The sequence below is a fragment of the Bactrocera neohumeralis genome, unplaced genomic scaffold, assembly GCF_024586455.1.
Source record: "Bactrocera neohumeralis isolate Rockhampton unplaced genomic scaffold, APGP_CSIRO_Bneo_wtdbg2-racon-allhic-juicebox.fasta_v2 cluster09, whole genome shotgun sequence".
Classification (NCBI taxonomy): Eukaryota; Metazoa; Arthropoda; class Insecta; order Diptera; family Tephritidae; genus Bactrocera; species Bactrocera neohumeralis.
The window spans coordinates 9,616,808-9,633,308 of NW_026089622.1; the positions used below are offsets into that span (position 1 = coordinate 9,616,808).

A 16,501-nucleotide genomic window follows, 5' to 3' on the forward strand; every position below is an offset into this window, starting at 1 on the left:
ATAATACTTGACTTGGAAATTTTTTTTTTTGGAAAATTATAGTGTGCTTGGAAACACAAAATAAGCAATAGGCAGGTACCGTAATTTTTTCATTTATTTCGGTACCTATATATGTACATACATATGTATGTATATACCGAACTGTCTAACCGGTTTTTTTATAGAATAGTTGGGTTATTTCTTATTAACTGTATGTCGTATTACAGCTCAAACTGTATTTTAACATACATATGCGCATAAATACTTTTATTAAAAATTAAATTGGAAAGGACTCACTTTTTTCTCCGCCAAGGGTTTTTGGGCAATACTTATGTATGTATGTATGTGTTGTCTCTAGGTCGTTTCTCTTTTTGGTTTTTATTTTCCCTTTGATGTTTTCCGTGTTTAGTTTGTAGTCTGTTCCCACGTTGCTTGTACTCCTTGTTTGCTCTGCCGTATGTTTGGTGTTTTTGTCACTGTATGTATGTATGTACTTGATAGCACTGCACTGCACTCTAGGAACAAGTATGTGTTGTTTTTATGTTTTATTTTCACTTCACTTTAGTTTTATTTTATTAGTTAATTTGTATTATATCGCGCCCGTTTATATATTAAGCAAAGTTGAGGTTATTGACCTTTCTTTTGGGTTATAACGCGCCCGTTTAATATATAGTTATAATAATTCCTTCACTTTTTTTTGTTTTTTCTTTATGTATTGTATCGTTCTGTATTTAATTTTTATATAATTTTTTGTTTTTTTTTGTTTTTTTTTTTTCACTTGTGGTTTTTTATCTTACATATGTATATACATAGGTGCCTTTCTGAACGGCTCGAAGGACTATTTGTTCGTTGGAGTTATTTTCTAGCTATTTTGCGGGGGATACTTACTTTATCTTCAGTTAGATATCCCTTGGTGTATTAAGTTAAAAGAAAGATGTCACAATTTTAGTGGATGTATAGAGATGTATGTATTTCCCTTTGCGGGAATTGAATTGCGGGACTGAATTTCAAGATATTTAGATCTATATGTACAATTCTGGGTATTTGCACTACACTGTTCACTGTGCACTATTGATGCTCCTGATGTTCCAGCTTCCTGCGCACACACACACACGACCGGATGAGGAATCCAAATTTGGACCAGAACTGCTAAACGATTATAAGGTGAACGTGAACGAGTTGGCGATCGAAAAAAAGCGAAGTGGTTTGAATACCGGCGTAAAACGAATTGTGATACACCCCTTTTTTTTTTTTTTGTTTGAAGAGATGTGGGGGGGAAATCTTCGAAAGACACCCTGGCGGGTAGTGTCGGATTCGCGTGATGCGCCTACCGACTAAAACCCCCCCACACTGGTTGCCAACCATATGGCTATGAACCTAGAAGATAAATTGCGGGAGAAGGAGGAAGATTCAGTTGCGAGCGGTGGTGGCCCTCAAAAGAATCTGACGCTAATAAGCGAAGCTCGAGGTTTTGGTTAGGTGGGAGCGGAAGGATTTGTCAGGATACATGGCCTTCTGAAGCGGTCGGTTTTCTTGCACCTGAGAGTGGCAAGACAGTTGATGCTGGGGTTTGCGTGGGATGCAACTGACGCCCGGAGATTTGCAGCGTAAGAAATAGCTGCCGATTGAATGGAAGGGAGATTTGTTTCCACTAGGATCTGTTTGTTTCTAACATACCACGGGAAACTAAGGGCTGATCTGAGTAGACGCATGTATGTGGATTGAAGCCTGGACAGTTGTCTGGGTGAGGCAGAGCCCCAAATAGGGATGGCGTAGGAGCAGATGCTTCTAATGATGGCATTAAAAGCTCGCTTTTTGGTGCTTTGTGAAACCTTTTTATTGGTGAAAAAGGGTTTTAATGCGCCGAAGGCGCCATTGGCTTTACCTCGAACTGCTGTGATTTGTTTCGTCCAGGTTAGCCGCCTGTCGAAGACAACACCGAGGTATTTCGCGGAAGGGCTCTATTTGATGGGGAACCTATTTACCAAGATTTTTGGTGGAATGCGTTTCCTCCGTGAAAAGAATATTGCCTCTGATTTGGTGGTGTTGACGTCGAATCTCCACAACCAGTACCAGTCGAGGACGGTGGGGATGAATTTATTGAGGGCGGATGTGCTGAAGTTAATTGTACGGGAGGCGTACAAGAAGGCGACATCATCCGCATATTGTGCTGTGAGGATTTTCTCCTCGGTTGGGATGTCGTAACAATAAATGTTGAACAGCACTGGGGAGAGTTTGGACCCCTGAGGAACTCCCGCCGTGATCGGGTGAGCTTCGGAGAGCTCACCATTCACCCTAGCAGTGATTTGCCGGTCAGACAGGAAGGATTTAATTAAGCCAATGAGGTATTGTGGGAAATTTAGTTTTATAAGCTTGTAAATGAGCCCATCATGCCAGACCCGATCGAATGCTTGTTTACAGTCAAGCAGGAGCATAGGGATGTGTCTTCCTTTGTTGAGGTTGTTAGCGACAAATTCGGAGACCCGCAGAAGTTGGTGTGCGGTGCCGTGTTGCTTTCGAAACCCATGTTGGAAGTCGGGAAGAATTTTCTTTTCCAAAACAAATTTCTCCAGTCGGGAAAGAATTATGCTTTCGGCTACTTTGCTGAGGGTGCAGAGTAGGCTGATGGGGCGATGGTTTGCCGGATCGCTTAGAGGTTTTCCCTGTTTGAGAAGAAAGACGACTGTGGCGGCTTTCCAGGCCGGGGGAAAATATTGGAAGCGCATCATCGCGTTTATGATGTTGTTTAGGGCAACAAGGTGTTTCCGCGGTAAGATTTTCAAGACGCCGTTACCGATACTGTCGTGGCCTGGAGCTTTCCGGTTTTTGAGGGAGCGGATAGTCTCGGAGACTTCTTTGGGGGAGGTGGGCTGAAACTCGACCGTCTGGAAGGTTGTGCTCCGGACAGTTGCTGACACTTCTTCGTGAAAAGGCTTGGAAAGGGGGAGTATTGGTTTTTTAGGGATTGAGCAAAGACGTTGGCTTTGTCCTTGTCTTGTGGATAAGAGATCCCGTCTTTAATTAGGGCGGGGAGGTGAAGTTTACGATTTCTTAAGGATCTGATTACCTTCCAGCAACTTTTAGGGTGCTGTTCGGCTTCAGCGATGTAGGAGTTGAAATCTTCAGAACTTCTTTGGAGGAGGAGAACCTTTAATTCCCTTTGAGTGGAATTTAAAGTTTGGCGTAGCCGGGGGAGTCTGTGCTTTTGCCAGAGTTTGCGGATTTTGTTTTCCCGGCGATGAGTGCTCGGATACGTAGGGGAAGATTATTTGGGTTTGTGGTAGCTTCTATTGAGGAGGTGGCTGAGATTATTGAGCTTTGGATTTCCTCCGTTAGACTTGCGACCGCCTTATCAAGATCAGCTATTGAGTTGATTTGGGTGCAAGTGAAAGCGGAAGTTTCCAACAAGAATTTCAGGTGGATGAAATGAAAGTAGAGGGCGATTCGCGAGCTCCAGGTAGACCGGGGAGTGGTCTGAACTGAGCTCCGGGAGAGTCCAGGGATCTCTGTTGAGGGTCACGTTTTTTGTGAGGAATAAGTCCAGGGTGCTTGCGTGGAACCTGGGATTTGTAGGGTGGTAGGTCGGTTCGGAGGGAGCTTCGATGTTGAAGTTGTGTTGGAGAGACATTCTCCAAAGGGTTAATCCATTAGTATTATTCGTAGAACGATTCCAAATCCTATATTTAGAATTGAAATCGCCTGCGATAATGGTAGGGGTGGAGGAGTTGAAGAGGGATGAAATGTTGAGAGGGCTTTTATCAGGAGGGATATAGAGAGTGATGATCCTGTGCCTGTGTGAATTGAGAAATACATCAATTCCTACAGCCTCGAGTGTTGAGGGGCCAGTGTTGGCAGCTAGGTGGTGGATAGAGTTCTTCACACAGATGGCGACACCGCCCCCTTTGGAATATGGGCGGTCGTTTCTGTAGATTGTGAAGTTCGGGATATAAAGGGATTTTTTGGAGTTTAAGTGAGTTTCGGTGATGCAAACGACATCAATAGATTTGTCTTCTATTAGCTGGATCAGTTCGATCCTTTTGGAAGTGGAAAGCCCGTTGGCGTTCCAGTTTAGGATTATCAGGCCACGGTTAGTTCCTGAAGACGGTGGACAGGAAGTCCCGAAAAAGCTTCTCTAAGTGAGCAATATTTGGGACAGGATTGGGCGTTGTGTTTTTGATTGCGTTTTTGGCAACCTCTGCGTATGAGCGAGTGGGCCCTTGTGCTCGTGGTTGGGGTTGAGATGGTGGTGTGGTCTGTGCCGCGGGGCGAGTAGCTCTTTGTGGGAGAGCCTTGGTAGTCTTTTGGGCCTTTTTTGGAGGGGCTTTAGGGCTTTAGGGCAACCCCGATAGGTGGCGCGATGAGGGCCCTTGCAGTGAATGCAGGTGGGCTTCGCGTTTTTCTGCTCTTTGAGAGCGCAGGATGCCGTGGCATGGGAGCGACCGCAGAAGGCGCAGGCCCATGGAGCGTGGCAGTAGTTTGCCGTGTGGGCGAAATTCAGACATCGGAGGCATTGCGGTATGACTTTGGACTTCCGCTTTGCCTCTACTCTGACGCTGGGGCCAGCGATTGCTTTCAGGTCAAAAATCGCCTTCGCTGAGGAGTGCGAAGGGTCAAGGTTGACCGTAATCAGGGGCCATATTTTTGTGCCCCATCGCATGCGGTGAATGCTCTTCACCGCAGCATTTTTCATCCTCAATTCATTGAGGATGGTTTCGTCATCGAGGCATTCGAGGACGCCTCTGATCACGACATTCAGGTCCTTGTCTTGATGGAGCTGATTTGTGGTATATGGGATTTCGTGCCTTTCCAGGGCAGAAGTGAGCTCCCGAAATCCGTCAACGGTTTCGGGGTACACGATGATGGCTTCAGATATCACTTTAGCCGATCTGATTTTTATGTCTGCTTTGCGCAGACCGGAGCTCACCTTCTCCCACGATTCCTTCTTAAGGATTCGAATGGGAGGAGGGTTTTTCTCCTTAGGGGGGGTTAGATCCTCACTTTCATCGGAGGAGGATGACGAAAGGAAATCGTCAATTACGACGGTTTCAGGGGGGGATGTGGTGCGGCGCCGCTTTGGGATTTCCCGTTTGGGTTCTTCCCGTTTAGGGTGATACACCCCGATCTAACCAATCCTTTTTGATCGGCTGAGTGGTGAAAAAAAAACGATTATGGTGTGTGTGTAGTGTGGTTTGTTTGTTGCGTGGGGTTGCGTGTATGATAAAGTAGGTTGTGTGCTGACTGTTGTGTTGTGTGATGAGGGTGAGTTGTGTGATGAATGTTGCGTTGTGTGCTGAATGTGGTGTGGTGAATGTTGTGTTGTGTTGAGGGGCGGGATGCCATGAAGTCGCATAAACAGATGCACTAATCTAAATAGCTGTAAAATATCAATGCGTTGGTATCTGAAAAATGCAATAAAAATAAAATACATATTTACACATGTGTATGTACACTAAGCATACACACATATACATATATATGTACCTAGTTAAGAGATTAGAATTAAGAAATGTATTGACGAAACAAATTTAAATAAAGAATTTCAGAGTCAAACGTGAACTCTCACAGTACGGATTAAAAAGAAGTGTTTTTTCTGTACACAGATTGACTACAGTATTTACTCGTACATTGGAATGATGGCCGCAATTTGCCCGCATTGTGATCCGGCTAACTTTCAAGGTGAAACGCCCGGGATGTGTTGTGCTAATGGCAAACTGAGATTGCCAGCAATTGAAACTCCACCCGAATCTTTGTATTCATTAATATTTTGGACATCTCAAACGTCGCAGATATTTTTGAGTAATTTTCAACAATATAAATCGACATTTCAAATGACATCTTTTTGTGTCACAGAAAATATTATACTCTTGCAACCTGTTGCTATTGGCAATGAAAAAGTTGTGGCAAAATTTGATTGAAGCTACAATTTTAACTGATAAATCAAAAAGAGAAGTTTTGTGATACCGCATATCTCTATGAATCCGACTGATATCTATGCCATTTTTATTCAAACGATTACAATTAAGTTTCAAAATAGCTAGCAATTAATAAAATATTTTTTTGTTTGAATAAATGAAATTGATTTGATTGATTATTTGATTTTGTACTTAACGAAGCACGTACCGGGCCACTAGTACATATATGTATATATATACTACATATATACATATATATATACATATATATAACGGGTTTTTCAATAAGAGCGATACAAAAGTTTTTTAAATAAATCAAAAACGATTTGGATGTAAATGAAATTCCTTATTCCTGCAAAAGTACATTCGATGCCGTTATGCACGGTACTCGATTTCTTTTACATGGCCACCACGGGCACGTTTCCAGAAGTCTAGACACTGAACCCGACGATTTTCATTTATAAATCGCCCAACACTGCTGCAATTTCAGTTGTCTTTCAAGAAATCAAGTAAACCAACCGTCGCAGATGGATCACTCTTCACAACGATAATACAAACTCTCTTGAAACAACTGCATTTTTGAGTACTCAAAATATCAATTTGGTAAGTCATCCTCGATGTAGTCCTCACTTGGGATCGAATGACATCTTTTTTTTCGTACGTAAAAGATAAACAATAGGTCGACGTTTTTCGACAAAGGGGCGGTTGGTGCGGTCAGAACGCATGTTTTGGAGATGCCTCAAAACAGTGCTTCTACAATTTGTTCAAACGAATGCAAAAGTATGTATATACATATATCTTAATGAACACTATTTCGAAAAACAATAGGCGATTTCCGATGATTAATTTTTTTTTTCTCTAATCCCGAAATAAAAAAGGTAACTTACGTACATTTTTTGAGTTGTTCTTTAAAATTCCACATACTTATAAACAAAACTGTGCAAGGTATATATTTTTTATTTTCGCAACATATGTTTAAAATACGTTGGTGTACAAATAATTGGGACAAATCTGTGTCCAGGAAAATTCATTTAAAGGTTCCAATGACTTGAAAATGGAATTGAATGATGTAGTTACAAGTACTATAGCTTGGAGACAACTGCAAAGAGTTAGTTTAAGTTGAATATACAGGAAAGACCTAAATTAACCAGTTGGCGAACTAAAAGCCAAAATTCATGAAACGTGTTTTTGGCGGATGAAACAAATATACTACACTTATTGAATTTGACGTAAGGCATTATGTTAGGTGTCGTGAAAGAAAACACTTTAACTTTCGATTATAGTATGAGGTTGCATTATACGGATAAGGGAAAGAGAGTATGTAGTAGACTATTTAAACATTCTCAGAATGTTGTTCCCACAATGTAGGATTTAAAAAATAATTCAATTCCATTTTTAAGTTATAAGAAGTTTGAAAAGCATTTTCTGGGCGTAGCGTAACAACATTTAGTTGAAACGGGTTAAGTTTTTGCCTTTTGTACCCTTAGTTTCAGGGGTATCACGTCGTGAAAAGTATTAGCTACGTTTTTGGAGTAGTTCATAATTTTAGCTATTCCCTGATACTTTTCTCTTTTTTGAATATTTTTACCATTATGCCACTCAATAGGCATTTCGGCCAATATTTTATTTTTCTTCCTATCATTTTCAAATAACAAGCTCAAGATTACTGTTTATTTATTTATCATTAATACTATATATTATATATTATCATACATTAAAACTCAAATTTATTTCGATGCATTACTTTTAACCCTTTTAAAATGCTGTCAATTTAAACAATTGCATTTACGTTAACATTCCAAAAATAATTGACGCAAAACGAATTAAAAACAGAGTATTTTTAGCATCGTTGCATAGCGACTAGTGTTTAAAAACTACAAGGTCTGTCGCAAAAGAAACAGAACTTTTTAAATATAACTGTTTCTGGTGGCGCCACCTATTGGTGGGTATATGAAATAAAGAGTTTGATCTCTTGTTGACATTTGGTAAAAATTTTAAGACAATTGGATAACTACATACAATTGATGTTATCGATCAAAAAGTGACAGCAGCTTTTGGTCATCGGCCGTAAAATGCAAAGAGCAAAAATTAAATTTTGTTTTAAACTTGGGAAAACGTTTACTGAAACATTTCAAATGATGAAAAAAGTTTATGATGATCAGTGCCTATCCCGTAGTAATGTGCATGAGTGGTTTAAGCGATTCCAAGAAGGTCGTGAGGACCAAAGCCATCACCGAAAAAAAGTCGTCTTCAGAAGTCAAAAATAAAGACAATGTTGATTTGTTTTTACGATTCCGAGGGTATTGTACACCGAGAGTTCGTCCCACCTGGCCAAACGATTAATGCCGTGTTTTATCTTGGTGTTATGAAGCGTCTTTTGTCACGCATTCGTCGTGCTCGACCACAATACCGTGAGGCAGGGTCCTAGCGCCTGTTGCACAATAATGCGCCGTGTCATCCGTACACATGTCACTGATTTTTTGACAAAAAACTCCATATTAACCATTAATCACTCACCCTACTTACCTGATCTGGCTCCCTGCAATTTTTACCTATTTGGAAAACTTTATTTGCCCATGAAAGGACACTGGTTTCAGAACATTTCAGCTATCCAAAAGGCGACGACCGATATTCTCAAGAGCATTCCGAAAAATGACCTTAAACACTAATTTGAAATGCTAATTGACCGGGCTAAACGCTGTATCGAAGCATAAGGAAACTACCTTGTATGTTGATTAGAGTTTTTTAGCTTTGAAATAAGGATAAGGTTGTTCCGATTATGGAGCTTGTACGATATTTAAATGAAGAGACATGACTCGGATTCTTCCGAAAATAAAAACAGCTTTGGAACCATATCAAATTTTTAAACGCTTTGTTCGACAGGTTTTATATTGTAATTTTATAAAATAATTTGCAAGAAACGAAACTGAGAGTTGCGAATCTTTTTAGTGGTCGTATACAACCGAAATTAGCTTGTCCTTATTTGTGAACAGTTGAACTAAACTTCCAAATTCGTGATTAAAAAAAAATAGTTTAATCCCACACAAATTAAATTTTAATCCCAGGTACAGGATGCAAAACAAAAAAATAATAAGTAAGGAAGGGCATAAAGTCACTACGAAGTTCGAAAATATTTATATTAGGTATATGGAAGTATTGACCTAATTCAGCCTATTTTTGTGTCTATTTTTCATTCATAATCCTTTCCGAATTTCAGTTGTACTACATATCTCACACATTGCCCGATATTTTCGATAAAAAAAGAACTAGCACTGTAGTCGATGCAATCGGTACCTAAGGGCTAAATTTGAGTTCTGTATTTTAATTTACGGCTTAGTTAAGACATTTTATACGTTTTAGATTAATGTCCTTACTTTCTTTGTCATGTTTCATCAAGATATCTTATTTTTACTCAAGTTGCAGCATGCGTGGACAGATGTACGGATGAACAGACAGACAGACAGTCACCCGGATTTCAACACGTCTCATCATCCTGGTCATTTATATACGTACTATATGTACATATGACCCTATACATCTTCATTAGTTTTGGCTGATACATACTACCGTTAGGTGATTAAAACTATTATTTTCTGTAGCAATATGTTGCAAGACTACACAAATTTTAATCCCCAGCATAAGTAATATGCCATATTTCGTATAAAAGTGTTCATTTGTAAAAGCTTCAAGTAAAAAACATGGTGTTTCCTCTTCATATAAGATTCAATTTTTCTGCATAAATAATTTTAGAATATTTTTGTTTGTGGATCCCGGGAAGAATTTAGTATACCGTCCCAGGATTTCAAGGATAAAAAGGATATGGTCGGATAGAGGAGATTATCCTGATCAAGGATAAATATAGTTATAGCCGCAGGAAGCTTATAGTTTTCGAGATATTCGCGTTTAAAGTTGAAAATTTGCAATATTTTAATTACATATTTTCGATATATAAAATTAATTTTGCACTTATATTTTTCACTTTTATATCCACTAACACTTCACTAATTCATTTGTACACATTTATTTTATATAATATAGTGCAAAAATAGCTTTTAATATACATTTAAATTATTGTTATATTATGATTATTTAAGAATAACAAATGAATTACAAACTGTCAAATAATCAGTGTTACCTTATCGACATCATTTGTAATAAAGTGAACAGATTATACCCCAAATACGAGAATCAACAACCTATCAAAAAAATAACCCTGATCGGTCAAACACCGGGGTGTATCAAATCTTTTTCGCGTAGAACTCCTTTTTGCGAAAAAAATCTGATACACTTCGGTGTTTGACCGATCAGGGTTATTTTTTTGATAGGTTGTTGATTCTCGTATTTGGGGTATAATCTGTTCACTTTATTTCATTTAGTTATTTTAAAAATGATGTCGATAAGGTAACACTGATTATTTGTCAGTTTGTAATTCATTTGTTATTCTTAAATAATCATAATTCAACAATAATTTAAATGTATATTAAAAGCTATTTTTGCACTATATTATATAAAATAAATGTGTACAAATGAATTAGTGAAGTGTTAGTGGATATAAAAGTGAAAAATATAAGTGCAAAATTAATTTTATATATCGAAAATACGTAATTAAAATATTGCAGATTTTCAACTTTAAACGCGTATATCTCGAAAACTATAAGCTTCCTGCGGCTATAACTATATTTATCATTGATCAGGATAAAGTCGACCCCAGATCCCTTTATATTATAATATTTTAATTATACTGCTATGAAAAAGTGGTAAGTTGAAATCCTCTTCTAGAAATATGTGATTAAAATGCATACACAGTAGCAGAAATGAAGCAAACTACAAATTTACGCTTTACTCAGTGGTGTATTACATATAGCGCCAAAAACGCGTGTAGTGTTCATAAGTTTTATATGAACTTAAAATATACATAGGGTCGGGTTTAGTATCGCGCCGGTTAATTTTGGTTCACTGTACCTAAACGAAAGAACCAAATTGAAAATTTTAAACACGCATGTATGCTTAAATTATCGAACTTTATTTTAAAACATATTTTATAAAAATCGGTTCACAAATTTTTCCACAAATTCACTTTAAAAAATGCTATTTTTTGCCGATTTCTAAATATATGCTAGTGTATCTTCATCTGCTGTGCATTGTACCAAGCCAATTATGGATACATTTTCACGCACATATATTACTTATGAATTATAAAAACCACTAGTAATGTTTTTAATTACTTTTGATGGTTAATTTCTTTGTAAATCTTTAAATAAAATACACCTTCTTCTGCATTAAGTTCAATAATGCGAAAAACCAAAATGACTGCCTAATTTGAACTGTCAAATTACCGAGAAAGCACGAACAAAAGGGAATAAATTAAACCCACTTAGCAGTAAATGTATGAAGTGAACGCGAAAAGGTGTTCAATGCTAAAATACTGTGGATGGCTTGCCGGTGTTGGACCGGCCAGAGTTATTTTTTAAAGAGCGGCCGAAGGCCGCCAATGCAGAAATGAATGAAATGCTAAAATACTGACTTATAGTTTTAAAGATATTTGCATTTAAAGTTAAAAAATTGGCAACTTTTACATTGATAATTTGTATATTGTGAATAACTTTTTCACTTATATTATGCACTTTTCACTTACTAATACTTCAATATAACGTTTCTGTTTATTAATATTAAAAGTACTTACAAAAATGTTGGCTGGGTTGCATTGTTTTCAGTTTGCATGGAAGAATGAGCAAAAACACTGATTTTTGGTAATTTTCAAAGGACTCCCTACAGGTCTATAGGGGCTCTAGGGGGTCGAGGGTGGGTTTATTAAAAAGTTCTACCCTTCCTCTTTCCAATAAGGGGGGCGGGGGTTGGCTACCCCCCTTCTATAAACGATACTTAACCGGCGCGATACTAAATATTTCCCTATACATAAACCACTGTGCGCGAAATCGTGAAGGAAAAAAACAAAGAAATATTTTCGTAAACGTCAAATTATTATCATCGAAATACTAGCATTGTTTGTCACTTTTGGGAAAATTCTAAACGCGGAAGCACATAAGTAGACTTTTTGTTTTCGACTTTAATGTCTGTAGTTCTGCTCAAATATTTCTGATACTACTGAAAAATATTTAAAATATAATCTTCTCCATCCAAGCTCCTACTTCTAGAAGATTATGTGTTCTTTTCTAATACTGATCTAATTTCTTGATCGTTATATTTTAAAAATTATCTGAGCGCAACATCGAGTACGACTATGGATCTACCTACGTTTCAACAATTAAATATTCGCATGAGTACACATGGTAAGCGGCCATTGCGCAATCTAACACCTAACGACAAAATTCGGGCTATTCAACGTATTCATCAAGGGGAGACCAAAGCCTCTGTTTCAAGGGACATTGGAGTGCCAGAGTCAACACTTCGAGGCTGGTGTAAAAATGAACATAAGCTTCGTTTTATGTGTAGCCAGATGAATGAAAAAAATGAAATCGAGGTAATTCCGATTTACAAACTAGACAATTTTCAACCAGCTGCGAAAAGATATAAATTGGATGGAAGGGATTCTTTTAACTCGGCCATTAATATTGAGAATTTGATCGAATTCAAAGGAAAGTCCAATTTGAAGAATATCCACTTTGATATCAACGATAACAACTATGAAAACGCGTTACTTGAAGAAACCTTAAGCGATTTTCTAAGAAATAAGTCTTTGCCAGATTCGAACGAAATTATGAAGCAAAAGTTGGTGATTAAAAGCAATAAAATTTCACCTGGCTTGTGTTCAATAGGCCAGACTTTATCATCCATTAGTACATCAATGAATTACAAAGAATATCATTTTAGTCCTTACAATTTAAATTATTATTCAAAGTTAAACTCTAGTGTTATGTCAGCGAAATCTAGTGTAGTTAGTTCCAGTTTTGAACGTAGCAAACCAAAACACCAACATGCTATTAATAAAAATATTGACAAATCGGCTTTTACAGAGCCTTTTAATGAAGATAATGAATCAATTACATACAACAAGTGGTTCAACAAAGCAAGTACTCACAATACGGAATGGAACGATTATAATATATTAGGTATTGCCAATAGAGACGGCATAAATTATGATGGAAACATTGTTGATCACAATAATAGTAACCAGTGCAGCAATGAATCGAGATTACTTCAGTGGTGTAAAGTTTTCAACGCAAGTTTGAATTTTTTGACCTTAGCAGCCACTGCTGCTACACTACAACCAAAGCCAGTTTATGTGCATGGAAGTGGTGATTCAAAAAATTTTACATCTCGAACAGACATGACAGAGTGCATTTTCGAAGCAAAAAACAACATTCAGAGCTACAATGAAAGTGAACCAGAAGATCTATCCAAAAAGGTTTCAAAAACTTCTATGCCCATTACAAGTCAGTCACACAGCTCCATTTCTTCTTTCAAAGAGTTTCAGGTCGTAAACAAGGAATTGCAATAAGTGAATATATATATACATATATATAATTAAAAATGAGCTAATTTGACAAGTACTATTTTGCAGAATTTATATTACTATAACTATGTTCCTTAACTTTGCTTCTGCTTTAAAATGTGTTATTTATTGTTTAATAAAGACATTGTTCCCTTAAATAAAACGATACAACATATTAAAATTTTAAAACATATATTATTTTTTACAATTTTGTACATATGTAAAATATGTAATCCTATACACATTTAATACATTGCTATACATGAAGGAAGGTAGTTTAACATGACAATATTTACAAATACATTCAAGTTAGCTACTAGACCTTCATTCCTAGATACCAGACATTCATCATCGATTTCTAATAATCATAAAAAATAATACTCCGGCGAACATAGCCGGCATTCCAAATTCTATAATCTCAATTTGTCAAAATAACTAAGAAAAAAATTTATTTTATTACCATCGATTTCTTTGCACTTTTTTTATTAAAACATTACTTCAGAAGTTAATTCCGCGGTAAAAGTCCTGACCCAATGCTGGCAGGCCTTACTTGCTTTCCTTGGCATACTTTGAATGGTATTTGTATGAGCACATGAGCGCTTTGAACGCTGTCAAATCAATCAACTGATTCGTAAGTTAAAGAAAAGAAAGCGATCTTGACTAAAAGCAGCGTAAATATCTTAAGATTTTTATTTCAATAATAACAAGTAAGGAAGGGCTAAGTTCGGGTGTCACCGAACATTTTATACTCTCGCATGATAAAGTGATAATCGAGATTTCATTATCCGTCATTTACATATTTTTCAAATACAGTATTTGTGTAAAGTTTTATTCCGCTATCATCATTGGTTCTTAATGTATATATTATACAGAGAAGGCATCAGATGGAATTGAAAATAGCGTTATATTGGAAGAAGGCGTGGTTGTGAACCAATTTTACCCATATTTTGTACATGTCATCAGGGTGTTAAGAAAATATTATATTCCGAACTTTATTGAAATCGGTATAGTAGTTCCTGAGATATGGTTTTTGGTCCATAAGTGGGCGACGCCACGCCCATTTTTAAATTTTGAAAAAAAGCCTGGGTGCAGCTTCCTTCTGCCATTTTTTCCGTAAAATTTAGTGTTTCTGACGTTTTTTGTTAGTCGATTTCAACATAACCTTTGTATGTGAGGTGGGCGTGGTTATTATCCGATTTCTTCCGTTGTTGAACTGTATATGGAAATGCCTGAAGGAAACGACTCTATAGAGTTTGGTTGACATAGCTGCAGTAGTTTCCGAGATATGTACAATAAACCTAATAGGGGGCGGGGCCACGCCCACTTTTCCAAAAAAAATTACGTCCTAATATGCCCCTCCCTAATGTGATACTTTGTGTCAAATTTCACTTTAATATCTTTATTTATGGCTTAGTTATGACACTTTATAGGTTTTCGGTTTTCGCCATTTTGTGGGCGTGGCAGTAAGCCGATTTTGCCCACCTTCGAACTTAGCCTTCTTATGGAGCCAAGAAATACGTGTACCAAGTTTCATCATGATATCTCAATTTTTACTCAAGTTACAGCTTGTACGGACGGACGGACGGCCAGACAGACTTTCGGATTTCAACTCTACTCGTCACCCTGATCACTTTGGTATATATGACCCTATATCTGACTCTTTTAGTTTTAGGACTTACAAACAACCGTTATATGAAAAAAACTATAATACTCTCCTTAGCAACTTTGTTGCGAGAGTATAAAAATGTATGAAATAAAACTCGAAAAACGAAAGTTTTGGGTACGCTGTATGTACATTTAGATAGATTGCATAATGGTCTATTTGAAACTGATTTTGTCATTTTGTTCACATTTTATTTATATAGAACTAGCTGACCCCGAAGCCGTTGTCCTGCGTGAAATTATGTGTGTTTGAAATGAAAAGAAAGTTAAATTTAATATTTCATTTTTGTTTTTTTTTTTTTCAATGTAACATACCTTGATAAACAACATTTTTTAGTTTCTGTTCCGGTGTACAGAAAATATGGTTTTCCAACTCGTGAGCACGCCACGGCCGTGTGAAAAACATAGCATTTCCAAATTTATGCCTCACACTATGCGACTATCTTTAGGACCTGTTGATTGTCATCTCAAATGCAATTTTCACTGGAAACGAAATAGGTTTGAACTGAAATGGGGAATCATTAAAACTCAAAGGAATTCGTAAGATCAAACATTTTGCCCTTGTATTCGATAGATGCGTCACATTCAGTCGGGTTCCATTACACAGTTTCGGCTAGAAGATTGCGAAGCATAATAACGACAGATCAAACTTTGAGACGCAAATGATACGATAACATACCAAGCCTGTCCAAAGAATTTAGAAATGCCACTGGATAATTCAAGATGATCGATCGATTTGTATGAGCGCAAGTCTCCCGGAATTCGACTTTGAATCTTCCAGTTTAAGTCAACAACATCGGTATTTTTGGCAACTAACATTGCGTGTGCACTTAAGGACTCGTAATTTGGCCAATGTCCGAACATTTGTGATGAATACATCTTTCGTGATTTGATAAAGGGAAAATGGAATTGAAATCGAACCACCGGAAGTATCAACCGAAATTCTACCATTTCCAATTTTTAGCGAAGGCGATGTAAAATGTCTTCGGCAATGTCATTTTTGTTCGTATCCCATAATTGACGCGAATTTGAAGGCTGCTACATATGTCGAAATGATTATCGCGAAAAGTGTGCGAACTTTCATTCCAGTGATTAACGTGTTCCAGCAATTGTAATTGCTGGCTTGCATCTCCAAAACTTGCACACACCGTACCATGCACATTAAGCAATGACTCAAATAAAGTTGAACCGCATACATTAATCAATAGCAACCGAAGGTAGAAGCAATCGTCGTTTTTCGGGTGGATTGTGTAAATTAGTCCTAATGCTTTAGTTGAGAACACATCTGGATGTCAATTTACTGGTTGGCCTTGATTTCTGTGCAACTATTTCTTCGGCGATGCATTCCATGTATAATATCAGGGTATTTCCGAATAGACCAATGTTCTCGCAAATGGATCACTGACGACAGTTGTGAAAAAACTCTTCAATGTTAATTTTGTTGCTGGCGGTGTTTCCACTGGCTGTACTGTATTCTTTGCGTTGAAATACACTC

At 37.3% G+C, this 16,501-nt stretch overlaps 2 protein-coding genes across 16 annotated transcripts in view; one reads left to right on the plus strand and one right to left on the minus strand.

Moving 5' to 3' along the window:
• LOC126764476 (FERM domain-containing protein 8) overlaps nucleotides 1-16,501 on the minus strand; it is a 459,702-nt gene that overhangs the window by 25,185 nt on the left and 418,016 nt on the right. The gene's annotated exons all lie outside the window — the stretch shown is intronic.
• LOC126764486 (protein distal antenna-related) lies at nucleotides 11,179-13,491 on the plus strand. Its single transcript, XM_050482195.1, has one exon. It carries the CDS (start codon nucleotides 12,133-12,135, stop codon nucleotides 13,348-13,350), a length of 1,218 nt encoding a protein of 405 aa, XP_050338152.1. The 5' UTR covers nucleotides 11,179-12,132; the 3' UTR covers nucleotides 13,351-13,491.